Here is a 24,418-nt window from a genome sequence, read left to right as displayed (position 1 = left end):
TCCCAGGAGAAAAATCCTGGGTGAAGGGATTTTTTCAGAAAATGTGAATGCCACATTTCCTGAGCCAAGAGAGAGCCCAGTTTCAAGTCCCACACCCAGGGATCCCCTTGATGGGCAGCAGAAAACAATGTTCCCAACTGCTGTCCTCAAGAGCTGTGTTCCCTTCTCCCATCACAGCTTTGTTTTGCTGGTGCCTGGCTTGGGACTCCTTGCTTTGCACAGGAGACTGGCCTGGACTGCAAACACGTGCTAACAGTGGCAATAGGCAACTTTATTTCCACAACTAAATCAATTTTAGCATTTGTGTGCATGCAGAGGAGGAAGGTGGGCAGGACAGAGGACACCTTTGACCCTGAGGCTGCCTTTGGATCAGCAGGCACTGCCCCAGTATGAAGTGGTCATGGTCCACTGCAGCCTGCACTGGATCCTGTTCATCCTTCTCCTCCTGCCTTTTTTCCCATGAGGTTCTGCAGCATCTGGTGCACCTGAGTTAAGAATTGCTCCAGTATCTGGTACGGATGTGGAGCGGGCAAGAGAGGTTGTGTTGGCACTGGCTCTTCAGGGGGGTTTGAGGTCCAGGCTGGCTCTGGTGTGGCTGCTGCAGTTGGGTATTGAGGGCTGGGTGTAGAGCAGCCTGGCTCTGTTGGTGTTGGCTCTGGCTCTGCCTCAGGCTCTGGCTCTAGCTCTAGCTCTGCGTCTGGCTCTGGCTCTGGCTCTGGCTCTGGCTCTAGCTCTGGCTCCTCAAAGGAGATTGAGCTGAAGGTTGGCTCTGCTGTTGGAGTCTCTGTTTCAACTGACTGTGGATATGGAGTGGGAGTAGAGCAGCCTGATTCTGTTGGTGTTGGCTCTGGCTGCTCAAGAGGGCTTGAGATGCAGGCTGACTCTGGTGTTGAAGTGGCTGTTACGGGTGGGCACACGCCCATCTGGATCAGGATCCAGTCGTAGAAGTACTGAGTGGAGGTGTAGACTCCCGGCCGTTTTGTTCTGGCACAGCCTTTTCCCCAGCTGGTCACTCCAACAAGCCAGAAGTGGCTGGCACGGTTGTCTTTGCACACCAGAGGCCCTCCACTGTCACCCTGCAACAGAGAAGGGAGGATTAGGGTGCTGTTGGGTGGCTGCTCTCAGCACTAGAGGCTTGCTTTTCTTGCAGACCCTGCCCAGCTGTGTTCATGGCACTAAAAGGCTCTGCTCAGGTGCTGGAGTCTCCAAAACTCTGGGAGTCTCCAGAACTCTAGGAGTCTCCAGAATCTTAGCTGGGATCAGGGTGGTGTCTGCAAGGACCCCCTCTTGTATCTGCACAGTGATCCTGGACGAGCAGAGCATGGATGATCCAGAATCTGGACCTCTGGGCTGCTGGGAACACTGGATGGGCTTTCTGGGCAGAGGGGCAGGCCTGGGGAACACGGGCACTTGGCAAGGAAACTCCAGCAGTGGGGGAAAAGTGATTTTCCAGGCAAAGCCCATGGTGACAGGGCACCTTTACTGCTGGGGGCTGGCACTCCTACCTGGCAGGTGTCCATGGCCCCCCGTGGGTAGCCAGCACACAGGTTGTGGGTGTGGATGGTCCCGGCGTACCAGCGGCTGTTGTTCACCAGCTGGATGTCCAGGAGACGGACCTTGGCTTCCTGCAGGACATCGCTGGCACCCTGAGCTGGGAGCACAGCAAGGAGTGAACACCCAGCAGCTCCTTGCCACTTCCACTCCCCTGTCTGCGGGTGAAGTCGTTCCCTAGTAGAGGAATGTGTCCCCTGTTGACGGAGTGACAAAACTATCCTTTGTCCCCTTAAAAAGGAAATAAACCCAGAAGTTTCTCTCCTCAATTAAGTGAAAAGGCATCTCATAGGACCTGGGGGACTTCACCTCAGACTTAAGGATAGCTAATTGGATGCTCAGTCCAGCCTGAGCAATTTACTAGAAAAATAAGAGAACAAAGGAACTAATCGCTTTTGTGAGGTGTTTTACCAGGGGCAGGAGAGCCTCTTGCACCTGGATCAGTTTTTCTCTGTAGAGAGTTTGTTATTTTGCCTTTTATTAAAACCTTTTTGTTTCCAACACTACCACAGACGCCATCCTGCTGATTTTATGCCTTCTAAGGTAGCTGAGCTGTCTTAGGTGTGAAATACATCTCCAAGAGCTTATGAGATCTGACTCGAGGAGACCCATATTTCTCCCTAGGGCTTGGCTTAGCCTCTGGAGCAGCTGTTGAAGTGCTGTGTCCTTTCTGCCTTTGGAGAGCAGGCCAAGCCCATCTCTCCAGAGGCATACATCCTATATCCTGACTTTGATCTCTGCTGTCTGGAAGCCCAGCCCATTCCTCCAGTGTGCCCAGCTCACCCTCAGGACCCTTTTTGGGAGCTCACCTTTTGCACTGGCAGAACCCCAGCCAGCAATGTAGCAGGTTTTCAGCTCGGACACCGTGAGCGAGGCGTTGGGCACGCAGGCAAGCTGCACGTAGTCACTGCACTCCACGGGCTCGTCCAGCTCCAGCAGGGCAATGTCATACTGCTGGGAGTCAGCCGTGTACTCCTGGTGGGCCAGCAGCCGCTTGATGTGGCGCACCTGGGCCTCGGGGCCCAGATGGGTCAGCTGGGTGGCCCCGATCAGCACACGCCACATGGTGACGTTCCTGCAAGGCAGAGAGAGGGCTGAGAGGGTGCAGAGCCGTGTGCTGTTTATGCTTTATTTGTGTTTTTCATCTATTTGTAATCCTGCAGCTCTTTAATGTATAATTTCAAACTCCATACACAGTGTTATAGGTGATATTTTTGCCTGACGTCTGGGAGAACTCCATCTTATCAGAAGGCAAAATAATTACTTTATCATACTATATTATTCTACACTATATTACATCTCTATTACATTACATCTAAACTGAATCTGCCAAACACTCAACTGCACAGCATCTCATTACTGTCTGCCAACAATCTCAACACACACACCTAGGATCCAATTGGTCAGTGAATACAAACACTCACACCAGAATCCAGCTATCAATTCCCTTCAGGCAAACAATCTTCCATGATGCATTCCACTTGTGAACAACACAGGAGCAGTAAATGAGATAAGAATTGTTTTTTCTTTCTCTGAGGTTCAGAGAATGTGAAACCCAGAAACATTCTTGGGAAGAACTGTGTTTTGCTTTTCTCTGAGGAGAGAAATGTGGCGACACGGTGTGAGCTGTTTTCCCATTCTTGTCAGACACAACAGTTCCTCTCCAGGCCTGGGAATCCAGGACACCTCACTGCCTCAGGCCCCGAGAAATGGAGACAAAAGTGAGTTGGGGGAGCAAACTGGGGTAAATTACTTCATTACCTGAAGGTATAATTGGAAGATTAACCCCCAATACACAAATGGACCAAACTTATAGGTGTGAAAACCTGTGACGTGTGGTCCATTTTTGGGTGTAGCACCTGGGGGGGCTTTGTCTGCCCAAAATGCACCTGAAGGCCCTTCAATAAATATAACCACTTTTATCTGGCCTGTTGTATGCACGTCTGGCCTGTTTTTAGGTAGTCTCAAAAAGGCATCACTGTGGCAGCTCAGCACTTCCCTGCCTTCTGCTTCCCAAGGCAGAGAGGAAAGCAGAGCAATGAGGAGTGTGACTGCCCTAGCATGCCTTGGGCTGCAGGAATGCCATGCTGGAGGCTCCTGGGCAGGAGTGGCACGAGCCCAGCCTTCTGATGGGCTCTGCAGTGCCAAGGCACTGGGCACACTGCAGGGAACCAGGAGGGGAGCAGCATGTGGTGCTGCAGGCTGGGCAGCTGTGAGCATACCCTCATTCCTTGCTCCTCCTTACCTGGCCTGGAGGAAGCAGTGGGCTGCTGTGAGGACCCACTGTGGGCTGATGAGGGACCCTCCACACGTATGGCCAGTGCCTATTTTCCTGGGGTCCTGGATGCTGACAATCCAGGGCCAGGCCCCTGGCAGGGCACCTGCGCCAGCCATCATTCTGTAGTCAGCAGCTATGGAGTTGAAGTCAGAAGCCATGGGCCGCTGCCCACAGGTCCCTCTGGAAGCACAAAGTCATTAGAGTGACAAAGTACTGGAATGTTCTGCCCAGGGAGGTGGTGGAGTCACCATCCCTGGATGTGTTTAACAAAGCCTGGATGTGGAAATGGGTGCCAGAGTTTAGTTGAGGGGAGTGGGTTGGACTTGATGATCTTGAAGGTCTCTTCCAACCCAGTGATTCTGTGATTCCTGCCCTGCCCAGCAGCTGCTGCTGCTCCTGCTGGCTCCTTCTGCTCCCTCCCACATGGGGTTTGGGGTGTGACAACGGGGGACAGAGCCTGGGACCATACTTGCAGTTGTCCCAGGTGCCATGTGCAGGTCTGTACACAGCCAGCAGGATGAGGAGGTACAGCAGGTTCATCACTGCCAGGAAACAAAAGCTTGTCTCTTGCAGTGCAGCCTCCGAGCCGAGTGCCTGCAGCACTGCATTGCCCATGGCACCTGCAGCCCTGGGGCTGATGTCACAGAGTGGGTGGTTCCAGGTTCTGGGCACGGTGTCCTCAGAGGACAGGGAAAGGCCATGGCCTCGGGGAACCACAGAATGATTCGGGCTGGAAGGGAACTTGAAGGTCATGCAAGGCAAAAGGGGTCCCGTGCCTGCAAAATGACACCATGGGCAGACAAATCTGGCACAAAGGGAAAGTCACTCCAAAGGCTCCCCCTGAGGGAGCAGAGGGACACCCAAGTTCCTCAAAGGGAACAGAGAGACACCCAGGTTCCCCAAAGGGAACAGAGGGACACCTGGGTTCTCCCAATGGAGCAGAGGGACACCCAAGTTCCTCAAAGGGAACAGAGAGACACCCAGGTTCCCCAAAGGGAACAGAGGGACACCTGGGTTCTCCCAGTGGAGCAGAGGGACACCCAAGTTCCTCAAAGGGAACAGAGAGACACCCAGGTTCCCCAAAGGGAACAGAGGGACACACAGGTTCCCCAATGGAGCAGAGGGACACCCAAGTTCCTCAAAGGGAGCACAGGGACACCCAGGTTCCCTTGAGGGAGCAGAGGGACACCCAGGTTCCCCAATGGAGCAGAGGGACACCCAGATTCCTCAAAGGGAACAGAGAGACACCCAGGTTCTCCCTCCTTTAGGGGGCAATCAGGATCCAAAGTCTGTTTTGTTTAAGGCACTCAGGACACCTTCCTGGGCACTTACCCTTTGATTTTTATCTAAATCTGCAGTGGTTTTGAGGAGGCATCACAATGAAGTGTAGAAAGCAGACCTCCCTCCCCTGAAGCTGCAGCTTCCCCCCAGCTCAGAGGGATCAGAACAAACCTTTGCTGGGAGCAGTTTTGTTACAGTGCCCCATCACCTGGACCCTCTGCAGCCTGGGGAAAATCTCATCCTTGGCTGGCCATATGGATACAACAACCACAACACAGCAGAGAGTTTTCTGTTGTGTACTGAATGGTCTTTGTTAGTCTCTTCTTTATCTTCTGGTTTCTGCAAAATGTCCTTGTGACCTATAAATTCTGCACTCGTTGTGTCCAATTTCAGCAATATATTTCTGTCTCTCTCCAGACTTTGTTTATTGAGGCATGTCAAGGTTAGTTCAGCAAAACTTTAGAGTGTCAGTAATTTTTCCAGTAATTTTTCCAAACTTTGTTCCCAAAATAGCAGCTTATGACAAGCTTTGCTAAATGCTGGCTAAAAGTGGTTTAAAACCAATATGCTGCTTATGATTAATATAATAATCATATTTACTAATATATATTAGCACATATATAATAATACCAATAATAATATTTTAAAAAATTAATATAAATTTTAAAAATAAATTGTTTAAATTTATATTAATTAGATATTTATTTAAAAGTTAATTAAAATTTGTTCAAAATTTTTAAATTAAAAGCTGTCATGCCCCCCCTATGAGCAGGGGACAGGCAGTGATCAGAAGTGCCATCATTAATTGCCTCCATTGGAGTTCCTCAGTGCCCCTCTCTGTTTACAGAGCCCTGACTGCTGTGCAGCACTCCTGAGCAGAGTTGTGTAAATCTCAGACTGTTCCCTGTGGTCAGATCTTGGATCCTGATCTGAGGCTGCTGTGAGGCTTGCAGGGAAAAAAGGCAATTATTGCCTAGGTGGAAGTGAGAAGGAAAACCTAATTGCTAAATGAGCACAAATGCAAAAGGAGTAAATTGCAGCAGTGCTGGGGTGGTTCTGTGCCTCCTGCCTGTGCCTCAGACTCTCCCCACAGGAGGGTGTTTGGTGGGCCCTGATCTCCAAAAATCCATCCTTGCTTTCATGGCCTTGTGACAGAACTTGGTGAAACTTGGTGGCCCAGGCTGGGCAGGGACCAAAGCAGCCAGTTCAGGTGGGGGTGATGCCTTTTGGGACTACCTAAACACAGAGGCCAGACAAAATTAAGGGAATAAAAGTGGTTCTATTTATTGAAGGGCCTTCAGGTACATTTTGGGCAGATGAAGTTCCCCCAGGGGCTACACCCAAAAATGGACCGTGGGTCGTGGATTTTTATATTTTTATAAGTTTGGTCCTTTTGCATATTGGGGGTTAATCTTCCAATTACACCTTCAGGTAATGAAGTAATTTACTCCCAGTTTGCTCCCCACAACTCAAACTTTTGTTTCCATCTCTTGAGCCCTGAGGTGTCCTGGATTCCCAGGCCTGGAGAGGAATTGTTGTGTCTGCCCAGAATGGGAAAGCAGCAGCTCACACTGAATATGGAATTTAGAGTTACAGAGGAAAGAACTGCAGGATTACAAATAGATGAAAAATATAAAAGCTAAAATCTGAAGGCGTCAGGGGTGAATAGCAGCCAGCTGCTTCCTTGGAGCACGAGGAACAGCAGCTGCCTGCTGCTCAGAACTCCAGGCCTCGTGGGTCAAGTGCAGCAGGAACAAAACTGCCTCCAGCTGTCCTGAGTGGGAATCTGCCTAAAGCTGTGTCTGATCAAACCCAGCCTAACCAAGCTGGAGGAAGGAGGCAATGGGGGGCTGCTAAAAAGCTGCCCAGGAGAGGCAGCAGCTGGGTGGGGGCCTGGCAGCCAAGTTCACCCAGCTCAGGCTCTGCAGGTCCAGGTCAGCCTTGAGGGCAGATAAAACTCACTGGAAATGACCCCGTGAGAGCTTGGGTGCTTTGCCACATGAGTGTCACAGTGGAACAGAAATGCCCAGCAGCCTGTGTGCCAGGCAGAGCTGGGGCCAGGCTTTGCCAGCTCTGGGCAGCCCTGTGCTCGTTGAGCTCTGGGGTTTGGGGAAGGAGTGGCAGCTCTGCCAGCCTGTGAACCCCTCTTCATCAGCAGCACAGGGGAGTCCCAGTGATTTCCACCTGTAAGAGCAGCCCTGGGCAGTTCCTCTGCCCAGGAACCATTTGGTTCTGTGGCCTCAAGGGGAGGCCACATCATGTGTCACAGAGGGGCAGAGATGTGGCACCTCTCCAGTGATTGTGACCTCACCTGCACAATGCTGGCTATCCTGAAGGCAGGCTAATGGAGGTGCTGGCCTTCAGGATAACTCAGCTTCTTCCTTTGCTACTCATGTGCCTGCCTTTTAAACAAATTTATGGTTTACTGTCCTCCTCAGCTGTCATCCTCTCTAAGGTAATTATGATTTGATTCTTGAGATAGATCATAGAGGAAGGAGTTATGGGATAAAAGTCTGGGCTGGTTTATATCTTCTAGGCTGCCCAGACAAAGGCTAGAGTTCTTATTTGCTGATTCTCTTTACTATAGCCTAGGATAGGTAAGGAGGGGGTAATTGTAGTCTGAGGGGCTGGGCTCAGCCCAGAGTGGCAAAAAGCCCACCTTGGCTGCTGCAGGAGGCAGTGAGGCAGAAAAAGGAGAGCAGCAAAGGCAGTGGTTAAATTCGTGGCTGAAAGCTGGCCACTCCTGCAGAGGAGGTGGGAAAGCCAGAGAGCTCTGCTGTGGATGCTGTGGCAGCAGCAGCAGGGACTCCTCAGAGAAAGGAACATGCACTGGAGCACTTCAGAGGGACCTCTGAACCTCCTGTGAGCTCAGGCTCTGTCACTGATCCCAAAGGTGTGAGCCTGCAGCTCAGCAGCTGGCTCTGAAGCACCACAAGCACCACTGAAACTCTGGGTGGCAAATGCTGTTCTGTAGGTTGTATTTATTTGGAGTTTTTATACATTTAGTGAACTAGAGTAATTTCTTTGCAATCAGGTGATGGGATTGACACAGATCTCTTTCTGGAGCATGTCCTGATGTCCTTGGTCATCCAGAGCTTTGCCCTCTGTTCCTGAGAGAGGCAATGGCCACAACAGGGAACGATTTCTGTGAGTAACAGCTTCGCTGGCAGGTTTGGACTTTGTGAATCCCCACAGGCAACTGACATGACTGGTGGTCAGATCCCAGAATGATGTGCTCACAACCAAAAGTGAGGTCTGGAATGTTTCCTGAGAGCAGCCAGACTGACCCAGGTGTTTATGATTAGTCACAGGAGAACACCTTTTGTGTGTCCTTTGTCACTATGTACAAGACTTTGAAATATGATTGCTCATAGAGAGATCTGACATCCTTAAGTTACCTTTTGTGTTCAGTACTTGCTTGCTTTCAATAAGTTACAATCAGGGAAAGTTTGACCTCATAAAGCAGTCTACAACTCTGGTGAGAAAGGAGGGTACCCTGGGGGCCAGAAAGCAGAGTAGGGGTTTGTTGGACTCTTGGCAGAGTAAGCAGGGGAGCAGAGTTTTCCAAAGCAGTAAATTTCAAAGGCAGTGCTAGGCTTCCCCTGACACTGAGTTGAATGTTTGACCTGGTTGTCCTGACTGCTTGTGTGGAGAACTCAAAGTTTAAATATGTGGTTTTTTTTACTGATCTCTTTCCAAATGGAATTTCTCTGCAGTCATTGCTGAGGGAATGGCTCCTCCAAAAAGGATCCTCTTTCCACCAGAGAAGATCTGCATGGTCTGGCAGCAGAGACAGAGGGCTGGGGCTGGGCTCTTCAACGTGGGCAACACGTGCTTCCTCAACTCTGTGCTGCAGTGCTTGACCTACACCCCCCCGCTGGCCAACTACCTGCTGTCCCGAGAGCACAGCCAGGCCTGTGAGTGCTTTTAGCAACATCTCCTTGAAAATCTGTTCATCAAATCCCAGAGATTCCCAGAACCTGGAATTAGATTTAGGGAGAACAGCAGCCCTTTGTCAGCCCCATGATTTCATGTTCTATGAGCACTCAAGCCTAGAAGCCCTACCCAGCTGTCTTACCCTTCATGAAGACACTTCTTTGTAGCTCCAAGTCTTTATCCTTGCAAGTTAAACCCTCTTGGCTTATTGCACAGAAAACTGTCAGTTTATCATTCCTCTTTAGAACATTTTCTAAAATGCCCTGGGATCACTGGGATATTGGGAGGAGTGGAGTATTGCACTGGAGTGGGAGTGGAAGAGGAGGAGTACCCCACTGCTGTGGATATTTTGCTAACCTCAGGACCTTCCCTGTGTCCTTCTTCAGGTCACCAGCAAGGTTTCTGCATGATGTGCATCATGGAAGCTCACGTGAACAAGGTCTTGCATTCCCCTGTCAGTGCCATCCTGCCTTTGCCTGTCCTCAAGGTTTTCAGACGTGAGTCATGCCAGGTGCTTTGACAGGTTTTCTTCCCTCCTTGTATGAGAGAACTACAAACTTCTTCTTTCTTAGGCATAGGAGAGCATTTTCAGCCTGGCAGGGAGGAAGATGCCCATGACTTCTTGTGCTGTACTGTCAATGCCATGCAGAGAGCTTGTCTGAGTGCAAGCAACGAGTAAGCACAAGCAAATTACCCTCACAACTTTCTAAGCCCTTTGGGCTGCTTGATGTGCTCCCATCAAGGGAAAACCTAAACCCTGGGCTTTCAGGCCAAGCAAAACTCATAGAGGAGATAATGCTCTGTCTTAACACTTGTTTCCAGCTTGGACCTCTCTTCTCAATCCACTACCATTGTCTATCAAATATTTGGGGGCTTTCTGAGATCCAGAGGTATGTTTCCACAACTATTACCTATTGTATTTGCGGGGTTCCCAGACAAAGGAAGGAATGATGAATGTGACTCCATGTTCTCAGAAGGCTAATTTATTATTTTCAGATACTATATGATATTAAAGAATACTAAACTAAACTATACTAAAGAATACAGAAAGGATACTTACAGAAGGCTAAAAAGATAACAATGAAAACTTGTGACTCTCTCCAGAGTCCAACACTGCTTGATCCTGATTAGCCAATGAGTCAAAACAATTCACATGGAACCAATGAAACAATCTCCAAACACATTCCAAAGGAGCAAAACACAGGAGAAGTAAATCAGAGGATTGTTTTTTTCCTTTTCTCTGAGGCTTCTCAGCTTCCCAGGAGAAGAATTCTGGGCAAAGGGATTTTTCTATAAAATATGACAGTGACATTTACTCTCTTTGGCATTGCCTGTGCCCTTCTGTCTGCCTGTGCCTGACAGTTGGTCCTGGGACTGGTGGGGCAGGTGCAATGTGTAAATGGGCAGTGTCAGTCAGCTTCCCATTGCTCAACATTTGGATTTCTCCTTCCAGTCACCTGCTTCAGCTGTGAAGCCGTTTCTGACTCCTATGAGGCCTTCCTGGATATGCCTTTGGATATCAAAGTAAGAGGCTTTGCAGTTGTGCTTCAAGACATCCCAAGGCCCCTGCAGCTTTCCAGAGTCAATACATTTGTCTTAAAAATGTAGACTGTGTACACAGGAGATCTTGGTGGTGGGTGGGAAGGGGAATGGACAGGCTGTGGCACTGGTCTCTCTGTAGGTGATGGTTTTAAGCTGGACGAGCAGCATTATCCTCTCTGCACCCTTGACAAATCCTCATCCTTGTTCCCTTTGCCCTTCCACCCCACCTGTCTGCCTCCCAGGCTGATGGGTTGCATTGTTTGCACCACTGATGTCCCTGCACAGTGGCATTAGTTTGAGCAGTGGTGCAGGGAGGGAGCTCTTGATGGCTCCAGGAGCTGCTGGGACACAGGGAAATGTTCAGCATCACACTCTGTTTATGCCTCCTTCTGCACAGGTTCATGGTGGGTCTCTTCAGCATCAGCTACAGGGGAAATGTTTGGGGTGAGGGCATTTCCTGCAGCTCAGCGTGCTCATTTCTCATCAGCTACAGGGGTTTTCTTGTCAGCTCCTGGGAAATGTTTGGGGTGAGAGCATTTCCCCAGCTCGGTGTGCTCATTTCTCACTCCTCCAGGCAGCCTCGTCCCTCACTGCAGCTCTGGAGGACTTTGTGGCACCCGAGCACCTGGATGGTGATAACTGCTTTAATTGTAACAAGTAAGATGATTACTGAGAATATATTAACACAAAATCCTGTGTGAGGGGGCTGCATGCCATTGAGCAGAAGTCATCTTGTGGAGTTTTACTGCACACAAATGAGATGCATCTTTTTTAAAACATGGCAGGGAATAGCCTTAGAATAGCAAAAGCTGTGTGAGACAGGAGAGGTTGCCTGGCCGCCTTGGGGGAGGAGTGGGTGCATTTCAGACTGTGCTCTGTGCTTGGTTTCAAGGTGTAAGAAGAATGTTGCTGCCTCCAAGAGGTTCACAGTCCATCGTGCACCCAAGGTTCTCACTGTGTGCCTGAAAAGGTTTGACTGTTTCACCGGCGGGAAGATCAGCAAGGTGTGTACACAGCTGGTGTGCAGCTTTCTCTTCCTGGAGCAGATTTCCCTGAGCTTGGCACAGGCCTCTTGTGTTGGGTTAGTCCTGTTCCCTTCTGGGGAGATTGTTACTGTTAGGTTGGACGTGACATACACACACATGATCAGGGTTTAAAAAGAAAAAACAATATTTTGCATGTTTTCCAGCTTATATACTCTTAATAGAGTGTGATTTTAAGTAATTAATTATATCACAATATATTATATTCATTGGTGCAAAACAATTCGTGTCAATATAATTGGCAAAAGTTTTACAGAAATTTAATAAAACATGTATACACATCTACTTATACACATAGACTAACTTACAAAAATTTTCATATATCTTTTCTAACCTGTTTCCATGCTAACAACTTTCTCTTCTTCCTTGCTATAAATACAGAATTGCCGAATAATGAGGTCAGAAGAGACCTCTAAGATCATCAAGTCCAACCTATGCCCTAACACCTCAACTAGACTATAGCACCAAGTGTCATGTCCAGTCTTTTTTTAAACAGTTTTTACACTCAAAAATCATCGTTATTTTTTTTTATTAACTCAGCTTTGCTTGCAAGCCAGCTGTCAAACCCCTCCACAGGAGAGAAAAATTCCCTTGGGAAGACAGGCAAGGGCTCATCTCCAAGAGCTGCTTTGGCCAAGAACAATTTCCTTCTACCCAAACCATTACAAGTTGTTTATGGAAAACCAGCTGTTCATGATCCCCAAAGATGTATTTACACACCTCTGGCCCCTGGAGGTGGCAGGCCGTTCTGTGTCACAGGTCAGGGTCCCTTCTGAGCCCTGCTGGTGTCTCTGTAGGTTGTGGAGTACCCCGAGTACCTGGATCTTCGCCCGTACATGTCCCAGGCAGATGGAGAACCCCTCCAGTACTCCTTGTATGCTGTCCTGGTGCACAGTGGGGTCAGCTGCCATGGAGGACACTATTTCTGCTACACAAAGGTAAGCAGCAACTTTCTTCCTTCCCAATAAACTTTCCCATCAGTGGTACTGACAGCCAAGGTTTTGGGGCAGAAGGTCTCCTTAGGGGCTGGACTGGATTTGTATTTGTGTTGCCCCCAGATGAAGGAAGGAGTGATGAATCTGACTCCATGTTCTCAGAAGGCTAATTTATTATTTTATGATAATATATTATATTAAAAAATACTATATTATACTATACTGAAAGGATTCTTACAGAATGCTAAAAAGATAATAATGAAAACTCGTGACTCTCTCCAGAGTCCAGACACATCTTGGCCCCAATTGGTCATTGAGTCAAAACAACTCACACCAGAATCCAATGAAACAATCACCTGTTGGTAAACAATCTCCAAACACATTCCAAAGGAGCAAAATACAGGAGATGCAAATCAGATAATTATTGTTTTCCTTTTTTTCTGAGGCTTCTCAGTTTCCCAGGAGAAAAATCCTGGGCGAAGGGATTTTTCCATAAAATGTGAATGCCACAGACTGGATTTGTTTTGACATACTCTTTGGTAGTTTTCTGCCTGTGTTTTTGGAGAGAAACCATGCAGAGGTCCTTGCCTTTTTTTCCATTTTTTCCCAGGCCAGCAATGGGCTGTGGTACCAGATGGATGATGAGTCTGTGGAGCTCCGTTGCATTGACACAGCTCTCAGGCAGCAAGCCTACCTGCTGTTTTATGCCAGGTAATAACCAGCATTCAGATGTGTTCAGAGGAGGTTTCCTTTTCCCTGTTCATGGTTTTTTCTTCTCATACTCCAGAGTGTTTTTCTCACTGAATGCAATTACTACCTGCACCATTCAGTGCTGTGAAACCCATGTCTGTCCTTGAGGCTGCTACCCTGATGTAACCTGCTGTTTGTCTGCTCTCTGATGCTGGACTGATGTAGAGAAGAGCAAGAGAACTTAAAGGGGTCTGCCAGGAAAGATGGAGAGGGACTCTTTTATCAGGGAGGGTTGGACAGGGTGAAGGCTATCAGTTTTCAGCTGACCCAGGGCAGGTTTACATTAGGTATTAGGAAGAAATGCTTCAGTGTAAGGGTGGTGAGACAATGGAACAGGCTGACCAAATTATCTGTGGGTGCCCCATCCCTGGAAGTGTTCAAGGCCAGGTTGGACAGGGCTTGGAAAAACCTGGCCTATTGTAAGATATTCCTGCCCATGACAGGGGGGTGGAACAAAATGAGCTTTAACGCCCCTTCCAACCCAGACAAGTCTGTGAATTTATGAAATGGAGGGTGTAGAAGGTACAAAAATGAAGTTTTGCTGGGACAGGAGCAGACTGGGTGGGAAGATTCTAGCTGAAATTTCCATTAGTGGCCTTGATTAAGTCTTCTCTCTGCCATAGAAACCTCTCCAAGAAAATGACTGAACTCCAGAGGAAGCTGCAACAACAGCCCTAAAGTGAGAGCACTCTTTTTTTCTCCAGATGCTGTGATCTGAAGATTGGAGAAAGGGCTTCTTCCTCGCTGACACCACCATATGTCCCTTCCTTCCTCAGTCACTGGGCCGGCAGCAGCAAGAAGGTGGCTTCTATTGGCCCTCAGGGTTTGCCTGGCAGGAAGAAGGTAACTCTGGGAAGGAGGGTCAGGGCACCAGAGGAGCAGTGGATTTCTCTCTAGGATCTCAGCATTCCTCCTTTTCCCCTCCAACCTGGTAGCATTCTTCCTCTCAAACATCCCACCTGGATCCATCCCATTTGTGCAACTTTGGCCTTGGCAGCCCTCCAGAAGAGCCTTTGGGAGGCTCTGAAATGTCCCCTCCCAGAACTTCTGGGGGTTCCCCACTGACTCTGGCCCTTTCAGGAGAGGAGGCCAGGAACTCTCCACAGGTGTCTTTGCAGGATGTGGATGTGGAAGATGCTGGCAGGGAGCAGGCCTGGAGCAGATCCCCGCTGTGGGGCCGGGATGGCCGCAGCTGCGTTGTGGACACCACGGACTGTGACCACTCCTCAGGGAGGAGAACGGGCCCTCCCAGTTCTGGCCATTCTCCCAGCGATGGTGCAGCTCCAGGGCCTTCCAAGAGCAGCCTGCAGAGGGATGGTGCCCCCAGGGCTGCTCTGGAGCAAGCCCTGCAGAGAGAGATGAGCAGATCCATGCGGCGCGGCTACAACCTCCGCAGCCGCTTTGTGCAGCACACCGACCACAAGCCCTCACCGAGGAGGAGGAGGAGGCAGACAACAAATTCTCCGTGTCATGACCAACACAGAGCAGCTCCAGAGCCCTCCAACACCAGCTTGAAGCAGGCTGCCGTACTCAAGGCTGACGGAGAGCAAGCCCCACCAAGGTGGAGGGAGCAGAGGAGATCGCCGCGGTGGGGCTGTGACCTCCGCAGCCGCTCTGTGCAGCGCGCCCTCCACCCCTCTCTGGGCAAGAAGAACAGGGGGAGAACGAGTCCTCCACGTTGTGACAAAGCCCCAGTGGATAACACAGCCTCAGGGCCCTCCAACACCTGCTTGAAGGAGGTTCCTGTGCCCAAGGCTCCCAAGCAGAGGGAGCAGAGGAGATCCCCACAGACGGGCTATGATCTCCGCAGCCGCTTTGTGCTGTGCACAGCCCACCAGCCTTCAGCGAGGAAGAGGAGGGTTTCCACGCCCCAGAGATGCGTGTCAGACAAGCACTCAGAGCACCCTGGGAGTGCTGCAGTCAGACTGTGGCCCTGGCTGAAGCATAATGGAAGATTAGCGCTGCGTTTTTTAGCAAAGGTGTCCTTGTTTTCTGCATGCCTTCTCAGACATGAGGGAATGATTTATTTAAATGGATGATGATGATGATTCTAATGGCTAGACTAAAAGGTTTTAATTAGAATTCTTTATTCTGCAGTGTAGATAGTTATTGTTACTAATATAGCTTAGTATTGGAGGCAATATTGAAGAAATTATATTAAAGGTAGAAAAATAAATGTTAAGTAGAGACTGACATTACTCACCCTTGCCAACAGCCCTGAGCAAGTCTCTTTTTCTCAGTCTCAAAGTGAAACCTTGCTGGGTGTTCCCACTCAAGGGAGAAATCTCCACACTGAGAAGGGGGTATTAAAGTGTGTCCTGTTAAAGAGTGGGACAGGGCTTTTACAGTCTGGAGGGATGGGTTGTCAGGGGTGCCAGCTGGAGCAGGACACTCTGCCTGAGCAGGGACACAGCAGCTCCAGCTGTTTACACCTTACCAGGAATTGAGCAAGGAGGATCTCCTGTTTTTAGTGTTGAAGGACACTGAGAGCAGCTTGACCAAACTATCTCACCCACCACAGTCACAGAAAACATCAGGATAAATTAAGCTTTCTAATGCTACTTTTAGTACCAGAAAGCACATTGTTACAGTGCTGCTCTAAACATGCACATGCTCTTTCAAAACTTTGCATTATTCATACATTTTAGCAAACCAAGAAATTAATGTTTATTGGCTGTAAATTGCATAATGCTCTTCATTAATTAGTTTTCTGTCTTCTATTGGTTATTGACTTCTTGCTTGTCATGCTAATTAGTCCATATTTTCAGTCTTTTTATTATCTTTTTCCCAGATAGAAAGAGGTCTCGTGTTTTAAACCCAGATGGAAATTAAGCACCACGCAGCTGCTTGCTCAACCATCTCTTCTTCCCCCCCACACTGGTGGAATGGGGAGGAGATTTGAAGTAAAACTTGTCTGTTGAATTAAGAACAGTTTAATATCTGAAAATAAAGTCAAGTACAACAATGGCAGTACTTAATAATGATAATGAAAAGGGACCAAACAAGTGATGTACAATGCAATTGCACACCACCTGATGCCAGAGCCCCCTTCCCAAACTAAGATCAGCTGCCCTTCTGGGCAACTCCTCCCAGTTTAGATTCCAGGCATGATGTTCTAGGGTGTGGGTGTCCCTTTGGGCAGGTCAGGTCACCTGTCCCAGCTGGGTTCTCTCCCAGTTTGTTTTGGGAACCTCCTCACTGGCAGAGCAGAAGATGAGGAAACAAAAAGTCCTTGACTCAGGATAAATATGACTTTGCAAAACCTAAAACTTCAGTGTATTATCAACACCATTCTCATTCCCAATCCAAACCGCAGCTAAAGAAATTAAAGAAGACATTAACTCTACCCTAGCTGAAACCAGGACAATGGGATTACAGTGCAACTGCTGAATTGTCTTTGTTAGTTCCCTGTTTATCTTAGGGTTCTGAACAATGGCCTCATGGCTCATAAATTCTGCATTCCTTGTGTCCAACTTCAGCAATAAATCCCTCTTCCAGGTATGAGACCATTGAAGCATATCAAAGTTGATTACAGTTGTTTTAAACTTAAATCTTCAGGAATTTTCCCAAGCTGTGCTCCCACTGTAGCAGCTTATGACAAACCTTGCTGAATGTTGGCTACAGTGGCATATGACAGAGTGGAAAATTACACTGCTTATGATTAATTAAAAGAAGTAATTAGAATATTTAGTTAAAACAATTAGCTGGAAGAGGTATTTGTAAAGTTCTATCATTTCCAACACCATGGAAACAGACATTCCCTGATCTGAGGGCAGGAGCAGCAGGGATATCCCGGCCTTCACATGGAAGAAACCAAAGAGCTTCTAACACCTTTTTCAGCAGCAAAGCATATTTTACTGAATAAACCTGACAAAACAAAATCTAAAAATGTAGCAGACTGGCAGACAATCATGCTGTAGAAGGGCAGTTCCACTTTTGCATGGTGAGAACTTCTAGCATCCCTCCCTAAGGTGTGTGAAGATCTCTCTCTTGAGTAGGGAAGCCCCTTGAGGTCACTTCTCAAGGCTCAACAAAATAGGTTTGCTCATGGTTGTTGCATGGGTAACATCAATCTCTATTTAATAACTGTTTTGCTAGATTTAATATAATTGCTTCTCTACTCCTTCAAAACTAGTGCACTATACTATATTAGTAGTTATGGCTACCTATGCTATGTAGCAAACAAGTCTGATCAAGTTATTTTGCTTAATCATTGCAATAAATTTAAATAAATATTTCATTTTATTATATAAATATATTTGCTTTGCCATCTTTAATCCCATGGGAGAAAGTTGTCTGCACTCCCAACACACATGGAGAATAGAGAGATTTGATGAATAACCCTAAACCACAGTTTAATATCTGAGTCCAGGCAATCATTCTCTGGATGGGGTCCATACCACAAAAGAATTACCTAGTGAGCACAGATAATCCCACATATTCTCCACAGTACCATGCAAAAAATACTAAATAATATAGATTGTACCCCAGGAAATAACATTTATCCTAGGCATGTTTCAGGTGTAGCAGTTTTTTTTTTTCAAGAATACAACAATATCTTGGTATTGATCTTCTATTCCAATAATCAGTTTTTTACTTTCATTTTTACTTTACTTTCTAGGCTGTAAGTCTGCCTGAAAGAGAACTCCTACCTGTGTAAGTGCCAGAGGACAATAACATCTGGAAGAAGAGACAGAAGAATGAAATAAAATAAAGTAGCTCACCTGCCAGTAGGAGAAATCTGTGGTTAATATTTTTGGAAAAGCCACATCACAAATCTCAAGTATTTCTATCTGTGTTCCCAGAGGAAAAGAGTCTGGTGGGTATTGACTGCTGCAGTTGGAGGAGTCAGTCATTTTCTTCTTGTTGTTTAGGTACAGCACAACTCTTTCTCTGGTTCTCCTGTTAGAACAAACCCTAAAGAAAGACCTACAGGGCACTTGCATATCTATTTTAATCTGTTATGTTTTGACCTTTTGTGGTCTTGGGCCTGATCTTGCCTGAATGAAGGGATAAAAATTTGATGTGGAGACAGACTACAAAAAGAAACAGGAAAATCACTTTAAAGGTTTTGCAGGAGGAAAGAACATGTGCATAACTCATGTCTAACTCTGGTTTTATTATTTTCTAATTAATGGTGCAGGAAAGGTCTCCTATGGGAGAACAGATCATACCATCACAGATAGGTCCTTCAGATTTCTCAGAGATTTTCCTCTGTGGATAATAATTTCTGTTTAATTAAACAAAGATACTGTACTTTCAACCTGTCACCATACAAAAACCACATCACAACAGGTGGTTCTTCCCTATAAAATCACTTTCTGCTGTTCACAGGATATGATGTGATGCAGAGGCCACTCCAGATCAGTTACTAAGGATAAAAGTGGCAAATACAGTCCTACAACCAGGGGAAAAGGGATCAGAGTGAATGAGATGTCTTCACACTGGAAATGTGAGTATCAGCCAGTAATTAAACTTTTAATCAATCTCTTTGGCCTTGAAAGAGGCATGGTGGTGAGAGAGACAATGTGGGGTTGCTGATGGATCTGAATAAGAAGCCACACAATAAACCAAACAACAGCTAAATAAAAAAAATCTTTTAATAGGACACAATAAAAATTAAGATTTTTAATGAGTGGATATTTTGTCCCTTATCCCCAGATGAATGTGAACTGCATCTTTGCTTCACCTTCAAATTTTATTGAGAAAGCAGAAATATTGTAAGCCTGTGTGGCAACTCTGTCATTAATTTGGCTGCATGATGAAGTAATAGTAATTACTGCAAAGTAAAACCAGATCTTGATATTTCTGTAGCTATCTGGGTGTATATAGAAATGCTTTCCAAGCATGTGCAACTAGAGGTGGCTGTGAGTCAACTCAAACACATGCATCATGTTTATCCAGCCTCTAACAACTATTCCTTATTGCTCCAATCAGCACTAGCCAGTCTCAGTGGACTTTATAAATACATATAAATAGAGGATAAAGAGCTGTGGAAAAGCCTCTCTTCTGCTTCACTGCAGAGTGCTCAGAGTTTAAAGCTTTTCTGCAGACTCATAATTTAGGGGTTTTTTTCCCCTTCCTCGTCTTCCACCACACTGCACAACAGGTAACAGAGAAATTACCTTTGTTTTATTCAAATATTGCTACTGATGATTTTGGCACTTGAACTGATTAGTCCATAAAAAGATATCTGCCATATTTTTTTTTTCTTTTTCTACAGGGTAAAAATGCTAGCTGAGCATTTGAAGACAGTAATGAATATGCAGGCTTTGAAGGCAATGCTATGAAAGAAGAATCTGTCAAAAATAGAGACAAAAATAAAGGCATAAGGCTGCCTTATTTTCTTTAGACATTTTTAAAAACTGTTCAGAAGATCATTTCACATAAATTCCAGTCATCCTGTTGTCTGTTCAAGCAGGGAGTTGTTTTTGATTGCAGATTTGCCTGGCTGTTTGCAGCTTCATCTAAAACAAAGAGAGTTCTACAAGGCACCAAAGAAGGATGATCCTTGGGAACCTCAGTGGACTGAGTGAATTCAGACTCCTGGGTTTTTCTAGAATGTCTCATTTGCACCCTTTGCTCTTTGTAGTTTTATTATCTCTTTATGTTCTCACCTTGATGGCTAACACAGTGATAGCTTTCACAATAAACACTGATCACACCCTTCACACCCCAATGTATTTCTTCCTCACTCAGCTGTCCTGTTTGGATATCTGCTATTTATCAGTCGTTATCCCAACCATTCTGGAGAACCTGATGGTGGGAACAGTAAGTATTTCCAGGACAAGATGTGCAATGCAAATGTTTTCCTTCCTTTTCTTCGGGGTGGCTGAATGTTTTCTCTTGGCTGCCATGTCCCTCGATCGCTATTTTGCAGTTTGCCACCCCTTGCATTACACAATTATCATGAGCAGCGGGGTCTGCAGGAGCCTGGTGGCTGGGAGTTACATTTGTGGGGCTGCTGTGGGCTTAATTCACACCCTCATAACCTTCAGCTCACCCTTGTGTGGGTCTGCCATCGACCACTTCTTCTGTGAGATTCAGCCCGTGCTGGACCTGCTCTGCGGCAACACCTTCCCAAGAGAGCTCCAGGTCATTGTGGTGGCTGTCTTTGCTATTCTCAGCCCTTTCTTACTGATAATTTATTCTTATATTCATATAATTTCCACAATTCTTCGCATGGCATCAGCTGAGAGCCAGCAGAAAGCGTTTTCCACTTGCTCCTCACACCTCCTGGTTGTGACTCTGTTTTATGGCACTGCAGGCTCTGTGTATCTGAGGCCAAAATCCACCTACTGTGCATCTGTGGATAAATTCCTCTCACTTTCTTATTCTGTGCTGACTCCTTTATTGAATCCCATAATTTACAGCTTGAGGAATAAGGAGGTGAAAGGAGCCCTGAAGAAAAAATGGAGAAAAATTAATTTAGTGTGGAAATGAAATGGAATATTTGGGGTGTTTCAGGTGTTTGTTTCTGGTATTTTTCACTCTAAATTCTTGTTCAGTGAAATGAATTTCCAGGTACACATCAGCTTTTGGAAGGAAAGAGGGAGAAGAGTGGAGATTTTCAGCTGTAAGGGGGAGTGTTAGAAGCTATGTTAACATTTTGGAAGGAAACTTCTTCCACATACTTAAGAAATTCTTAACTAAATAAACTTTTTCTTTTTTTTTCTTTTCCTTTTTCTTTTTTTTTCTTTTTCTTTTTCTTTTTTTTTCTTTTTCTTTTTCTTTTTCTTTTTCTTTTTCTTTTTCTTTTTCTTTTTCTTTTTCTTTTTCTTTTTCTTTTTCTTTTTCTTTTTCTGAAACTTTAAAATTGCGTTTTACATACTTCTGACTTTTTGAACAGAAGAGTAATATTCAGGAGCCTGATTTTGCTGAAAAAACTGAAAAGAATAAGTTTTCATCTGTTTGCATTTATTTCCTGAAAATGTTTAGTAAATTTCTTTGGGGAAAGGAGAGGACATAATTCAGGCTATAATGTGGAGCCCAGAAAATTAATGAGTACTGATTATTAATTCTGAGACTGTTATTGGAAAAAAAAAGAGGTGCGCAAAATTGCATTCCTGCCCCACTGCCTCAAAGACATTTCTTTTTAGAGAAATTGTTTGCACATGTTAGACCAAGTCTAGGCATTTGAAGAACCTAACCACTGTAAAGCTCTGTAACTGTTAATAAAATTATTTATATTAAATCCTCAAAACTGAAATGATATTGGAAAGTTAAGGACATTAATTCCAACAGAAGGTTGTTTTGGGCAGATGGGAGATTCCAGACCAGTATTAACCCCAAAATAACCAATAACCACAGGCCCAAAGTATCTCTCTACAGGAGAATTTGTTTGATTTATCTGACAAACAAGAGATAAGTTGTGGGGGGAATGCCCTGTACACAACCTCCTGTTGGGATGTTGGGGACACAAGACAGATTATGAACTTTGGGCCTGCTTAGCACAAGAGATTTGATAATAGGATAACATGAGAATAGCAAACAGAACTTTGAGGATTAAATCAAGATTGCAAGAAGATAAAATCAGATAGGTTTGCAGGAAAAAGCAAATGACATCAGACTTCTGCAAGCAAGAGTATTTAAAATCTATATTTGTTTATGTGATTATTAACCCAATCACTGTAGTAGAACATTATTAGCCTCCCGAAATAGTAGAGAAGCATTTCTATCCCACAATAAAATCAGATGCTGATCACCAAATCAGTCTTCCCTGTCTCTCTTCACCACTGACAACCTCCCTGCAGATTCTTTTATATGGGGATAAGGTCCCCTCTCAGTCTTGTGGAGGCTGACCAGCCCCAGCTACCTCAGCCTGGCCTCACAAGAGGGATTCTCATCATCTCTGAGCCCTCCACTGGACAATGACATCATTTGTGACCATGGGTGCCACTCCTGTGGAGAAGTTTCTTGAAATTGTGGAGTTCTGTAGGCCTGGAGGAGAGGACCCTGGGGTCAGATCTCATTGTGCTCTGCTCCCTCCTCCTGAGGGGCACTGAGGGCAGGTGTCCAGCTCCTCACCCTCATGACAGTGACAGGACTTGAGGAAAAGGCTGGAGCTGACTGAGGGGAGGTTTAGGTTGGATATCAAGGACATTTTTTTCACCCAGAGGGTGGTTGGGCACTGAAGAGCCTCCCCAGGGGAGTGGGCTCAGCACCAAGCCCATCTGAGCTCCTGGGATGTCTGGACAATGCTGTCAGACACGTGTTGTGACTCCTGGGGTGCCCTGTGCAGGGCCAGGAGCTCTGATGGTCCTGGCAGGTCCCTTCCAGCTCTGAGCTTCTGTGTCCTTGCAGATCTGCCTTGCTGACAGCCCATTTGTCCTCCCAGAGCTGACCTCTGTCATCAGCCCTGCACAGAACCCCTGTGATGCCTCAGCTCTCACAGCAAACCTGCCCTGAAACAAGGCAATTATTAACCTTGTGTTAATGAGCAGATTATTTTGACCTTACACTGGGACAGATGAGGAACTCACTGCAGCATGTCTGCAGTCATTAATATTATTAGTATCCTGAGTTTCCCTCTGGCTTTCAGTGTCTCCAGCTCTTCCCCTGTACCCTTGCTCACATCCCTGGCTGCCTATTCCCTCTACTCCATGAAGTTTCTTTCCAAGACTCTGAGTGCAGATGTCCCAAGGCATTGGAGTTTCACCAAGTTTTAATTAGGCCTTTGTGTTTAGCTGGGTCCCTCCCAGAGGAGATACTGGGCTGTAGAGAATTGGGGAGAGGGCAAATCACCAGCTAGGAAAGTTCTGAATCTCAAGAGTCAGTCTAATTGCAGAAGTTCTTGTTAGCTCCAGGTAATTGCTCTTAGCTTTTTACCAAACACAAAAGTTTCCCTTTCTGAAGGAACGGCGGGATCACATCAACACAAATCTAGATGAGACTGGGAATACTCCTCTCCTTTGGTGCTACACTCTTGTAACATCAGGGCTGGGGAGAGTTAGGAGTTTTTAAAAACTTGAGAACAGCTCCAGGGGCTGCCAGGACATTGCATGGTGTTGATGAGGCCAGCAGGCACCTGCCTCCTCAGAGGCCTGGTTTACCTCTGCCCAGAGATGAACAAATCCCAGGAGCAAGGACCAAAGGGAAGCAAGAATCACTTCCCAGCAAAAGACAGATCATGGGTACTGCTTCTGGCTGGTGTACCTTCCTTTAACCAAAGCTGTTGCTCAGAAGTTCAAAACCACATGCTCTGGTGGAAAACAAAAATATCTGTAAGAGAACAAGCAGGGCAGGATGTCCTCCTGTGTCTCACAGTGTAAAATGGAGCGAATTCAGACTCCTGGGTTTTTCTGGAATCTCTCATTTACACCCTTTGCTCTTTGTAGTTTATTATCTCTTTATATTCTCACCTTGATGGCGAGCACAGTGACAGCAAAACATCACTGAGTGTCCTGGAAACACTCAGACCAAACCTCCTCCTTCTCACCATCACCAGCACATAAAGAAGTAGATGAAAATGCTTCCTCTCCTATCAATGTACTGATTCCCTTTTTCTCCCCAGAATCTCCATGCAAACATTAGGGGTTTTCATTGCTGAGCTGTGCTTGCACTGAGCCAAGGCCTTTCCTGCTCCTCACAGTGCCCTGCTGGCCAGGAAGGGGGAAGGAAACCTGTCAGGGATGAGGAGAGACAGGGAAGACTTTGAGGTGGTCAAAGAATTTGATTTTATTGTGGGATACAAACACTTATATACTACTTTAGGGAGGCTAGTAATGTTTTACTACAGTGATTGGGTTAAAGATCACATAAACAAACTTACACATTTTAAACATCTCTTGCTTGCAGGAGTCTGATGTAAATGATCCAAATCTCAGGCCCAAGACCAAAAATAACATGGGCTGAAGAGAGAAAAACAAGGATGGAACTGCATGGACTAAAGCTGTAATTGGACAATTAACTCCAATATGCAAATGGAGCAGAGCTTATAAAAGTGAGAGACCCTGTGACCAGTGGGGCATTTTTTGACAATTTTGGGTTCACCTGGGGTGCAGCCCTGGCTGGGCTCTTGTGCTGCCCAAGGTGGATCCATTGAGGATTCCTAATAAACCCCTATTTTATTCTTTAGCTCCTCTAATCTCTGTTCTAGGTCA

The 24,418-nt window shown here is 46.3% G+C and overlaps 3 protein-coding genes across 12 annotated transcripts; 2 read left to right on the top strand and 1 right to left on the bottom strand.

Annotated features, from left to right (window-relative positions):
- Window positions 1–250: 250 nt before the first annotated feature.
- Window positions 251–4,478, bottom strand: LOC135286753 (acrosin-like). The gene is made up of 5 exons (XM_064399969.1): window positions 4,299–4,478; window positions 3,797–4,009; window positions 2,361–2,626; window positions 1,506–1,651; window positions 251–1,076 (listed from the first exon to the last, which is right to left on the bottom strand). Exons 1-5 carry the CDS (start codon window positions 4,442–4,444, stop codon window positions 432–434), a joined length of 1,416 nt encoding a protein of 471 aa, XP_064256039.1. The 5' UTR covers window positions 4,445–4,478; the 3' UTR covers window positions 251–431.
- Window positions 4,469–17,475, top strand: LOC135286751 (ubiquitin carboxyl-terminal hydrolase 42-like). Of its 10 annotated transcripts, none has more exons than XM_064399962.1 (15): window positions 4,488–4,577; window positions 5,188–5,552; window positions 8,145–8,257; window positions 8,827–9,027; window positions 9,433–9,543; window positions 9,619–9,721; window positions 9,869–9,936; window positions 10,500–10,570; window positions 11,163–11,245; window positions 11,481–11,592; window positions 12,429–12,569; window positions 13,177–13,277; window positions 14,021–14,159; window positions 14,435–15,295; window positions 16,112–17,463. In XM_064399962.1, the coding sequence occupies exons 3-15, from the start codon at window positions 8,233–8,235 to the stop codon at window positions 16,235–16,237; spliced, it is 2,142 nt and encodes a 713-aa protein (XP_064256032.1). In that variant the 5' UTR covers window positions 4,488–4,577; window positions 5,188–5,552; window positions 8,145–8,232; the 3' UTR covers window positions 16,238–17,463. The 10 variants fall into 10 exon arrangements, with proteins under 10 accessions (XP_064256031.1, XP_064256032.1, XP_064256034.1 ...); XM_064399964.1 differs by lacking the exon at window positions 4,488–4,577 and adding an exon at window positions 4,920–5,081; XM_064399963.1 differs by lacking the exon at window positions 4,488–4,577 and adding an exon at window positions 5,958–6,320 and having other exon boundaries at window positions 4,920–5,552.
- Window positions 17,476–17,980: 505 nt separating this feature from the next.
- Window positions 17,981–20,910, top strand: LOC135286755 (olfactory receptor 10C1-like). The gene is made up of 3 exons (XM_064399970.1): window positions 17,981–18,135; window positions 18,651–18,768; window positions 19,540–20,910. The coding sequence occupies exon 3, from the start codon at window positions 19,821–19,823 to the stop codon at window positions 20,757–20,759; it is 939 nt and encodes a 312-aa protein (XP_064256040.1). The 5' UTR covers window positions 17,981–18,135; window positions 18,651–18,768; window positions 19,540–19,820; the 3' UTR covers window positions 20,760–20,910.
- The last annotated feature ends 3,508 nt before the right edge of the window (window positions 20,911–24,418 follow it).

The sequence above is a fragment of the Passer domesticus genome, chromosome 27 (genome assembly GCF_036417665.1).
Source record: "Passer domesticus isolate bPasDom1 chromosome 27, bPasDom1.hap1, whole genome shotgun sequence".
Classification (NCBI taxonomy): domain Eukaryota; kingdom Metazoa; phylum Chordata; class Aves; order Passeriformes; family Passeridae; genus Passer; species Passer domesticus.
Note: the sequence above shows the minus strand (reverse complement) of the source record. Positions and strands in the feature narration are given on the sequence as shown.

What these genes read in the sequence shown, in the direction of transcription:
- LOC135286751 (XM_064399962.1), top strand. Translation starts at nt 8,233, where the DNA reads ATGGCCACAACAGGGAACGATTTCT. An exon ending in CCGAGAGCACAGCCAGGCCT is followed by an intron (nt 9,028 to 9,432) that starts GTGAGTGCTTTT and finishes GTCCTTCTTCAG; the next exon opens with GTCACCAGCAAGGTTTCTGC. An exon ending in CCGGCGGGAAGATCAGCAAG is followed by an intron (nt 11,593 to 12,428) that starts GTGTGTACACAG and finishes GTGTCTCTGTAG; the next exon opens with GTTGTGGAGTACCCCGAGTA.
- LOC135286755 (XM_064399970.1), top strand. Translation starts at nt 19,821, where the DNA reads ATGATCCTTGGGAACCTCAGTGGACTGAGTGAATTCAGACTCCTGGGT.
- LOC135286753 (XM_064399969.1), bottom strand. Translation starts at nt 4,444, where the DNA reads ATGGGCAATGCAGTGCTGCAGGCACTCGGCTCGGAGGCTGCACTGCAA. An exon ending in GGCACCTGGGACAACTGCAA is followed by an intron (nt 4,010 to 4,298) that starts GTATGGTCCCAG and finishes TTGTGCTTCCAG; the next exon opens with AGGGACCTGTGGGCAGCGGC. An exon ending in GGGCCATGGACACCTGCCAG is followed by an intron (nt 1,077 to 1,505) that starts GTAGGAGTGCCA and finishes TCTCTGTTGCAG; the next exon opens with GGTGACAGTGGAGGGCCTCT.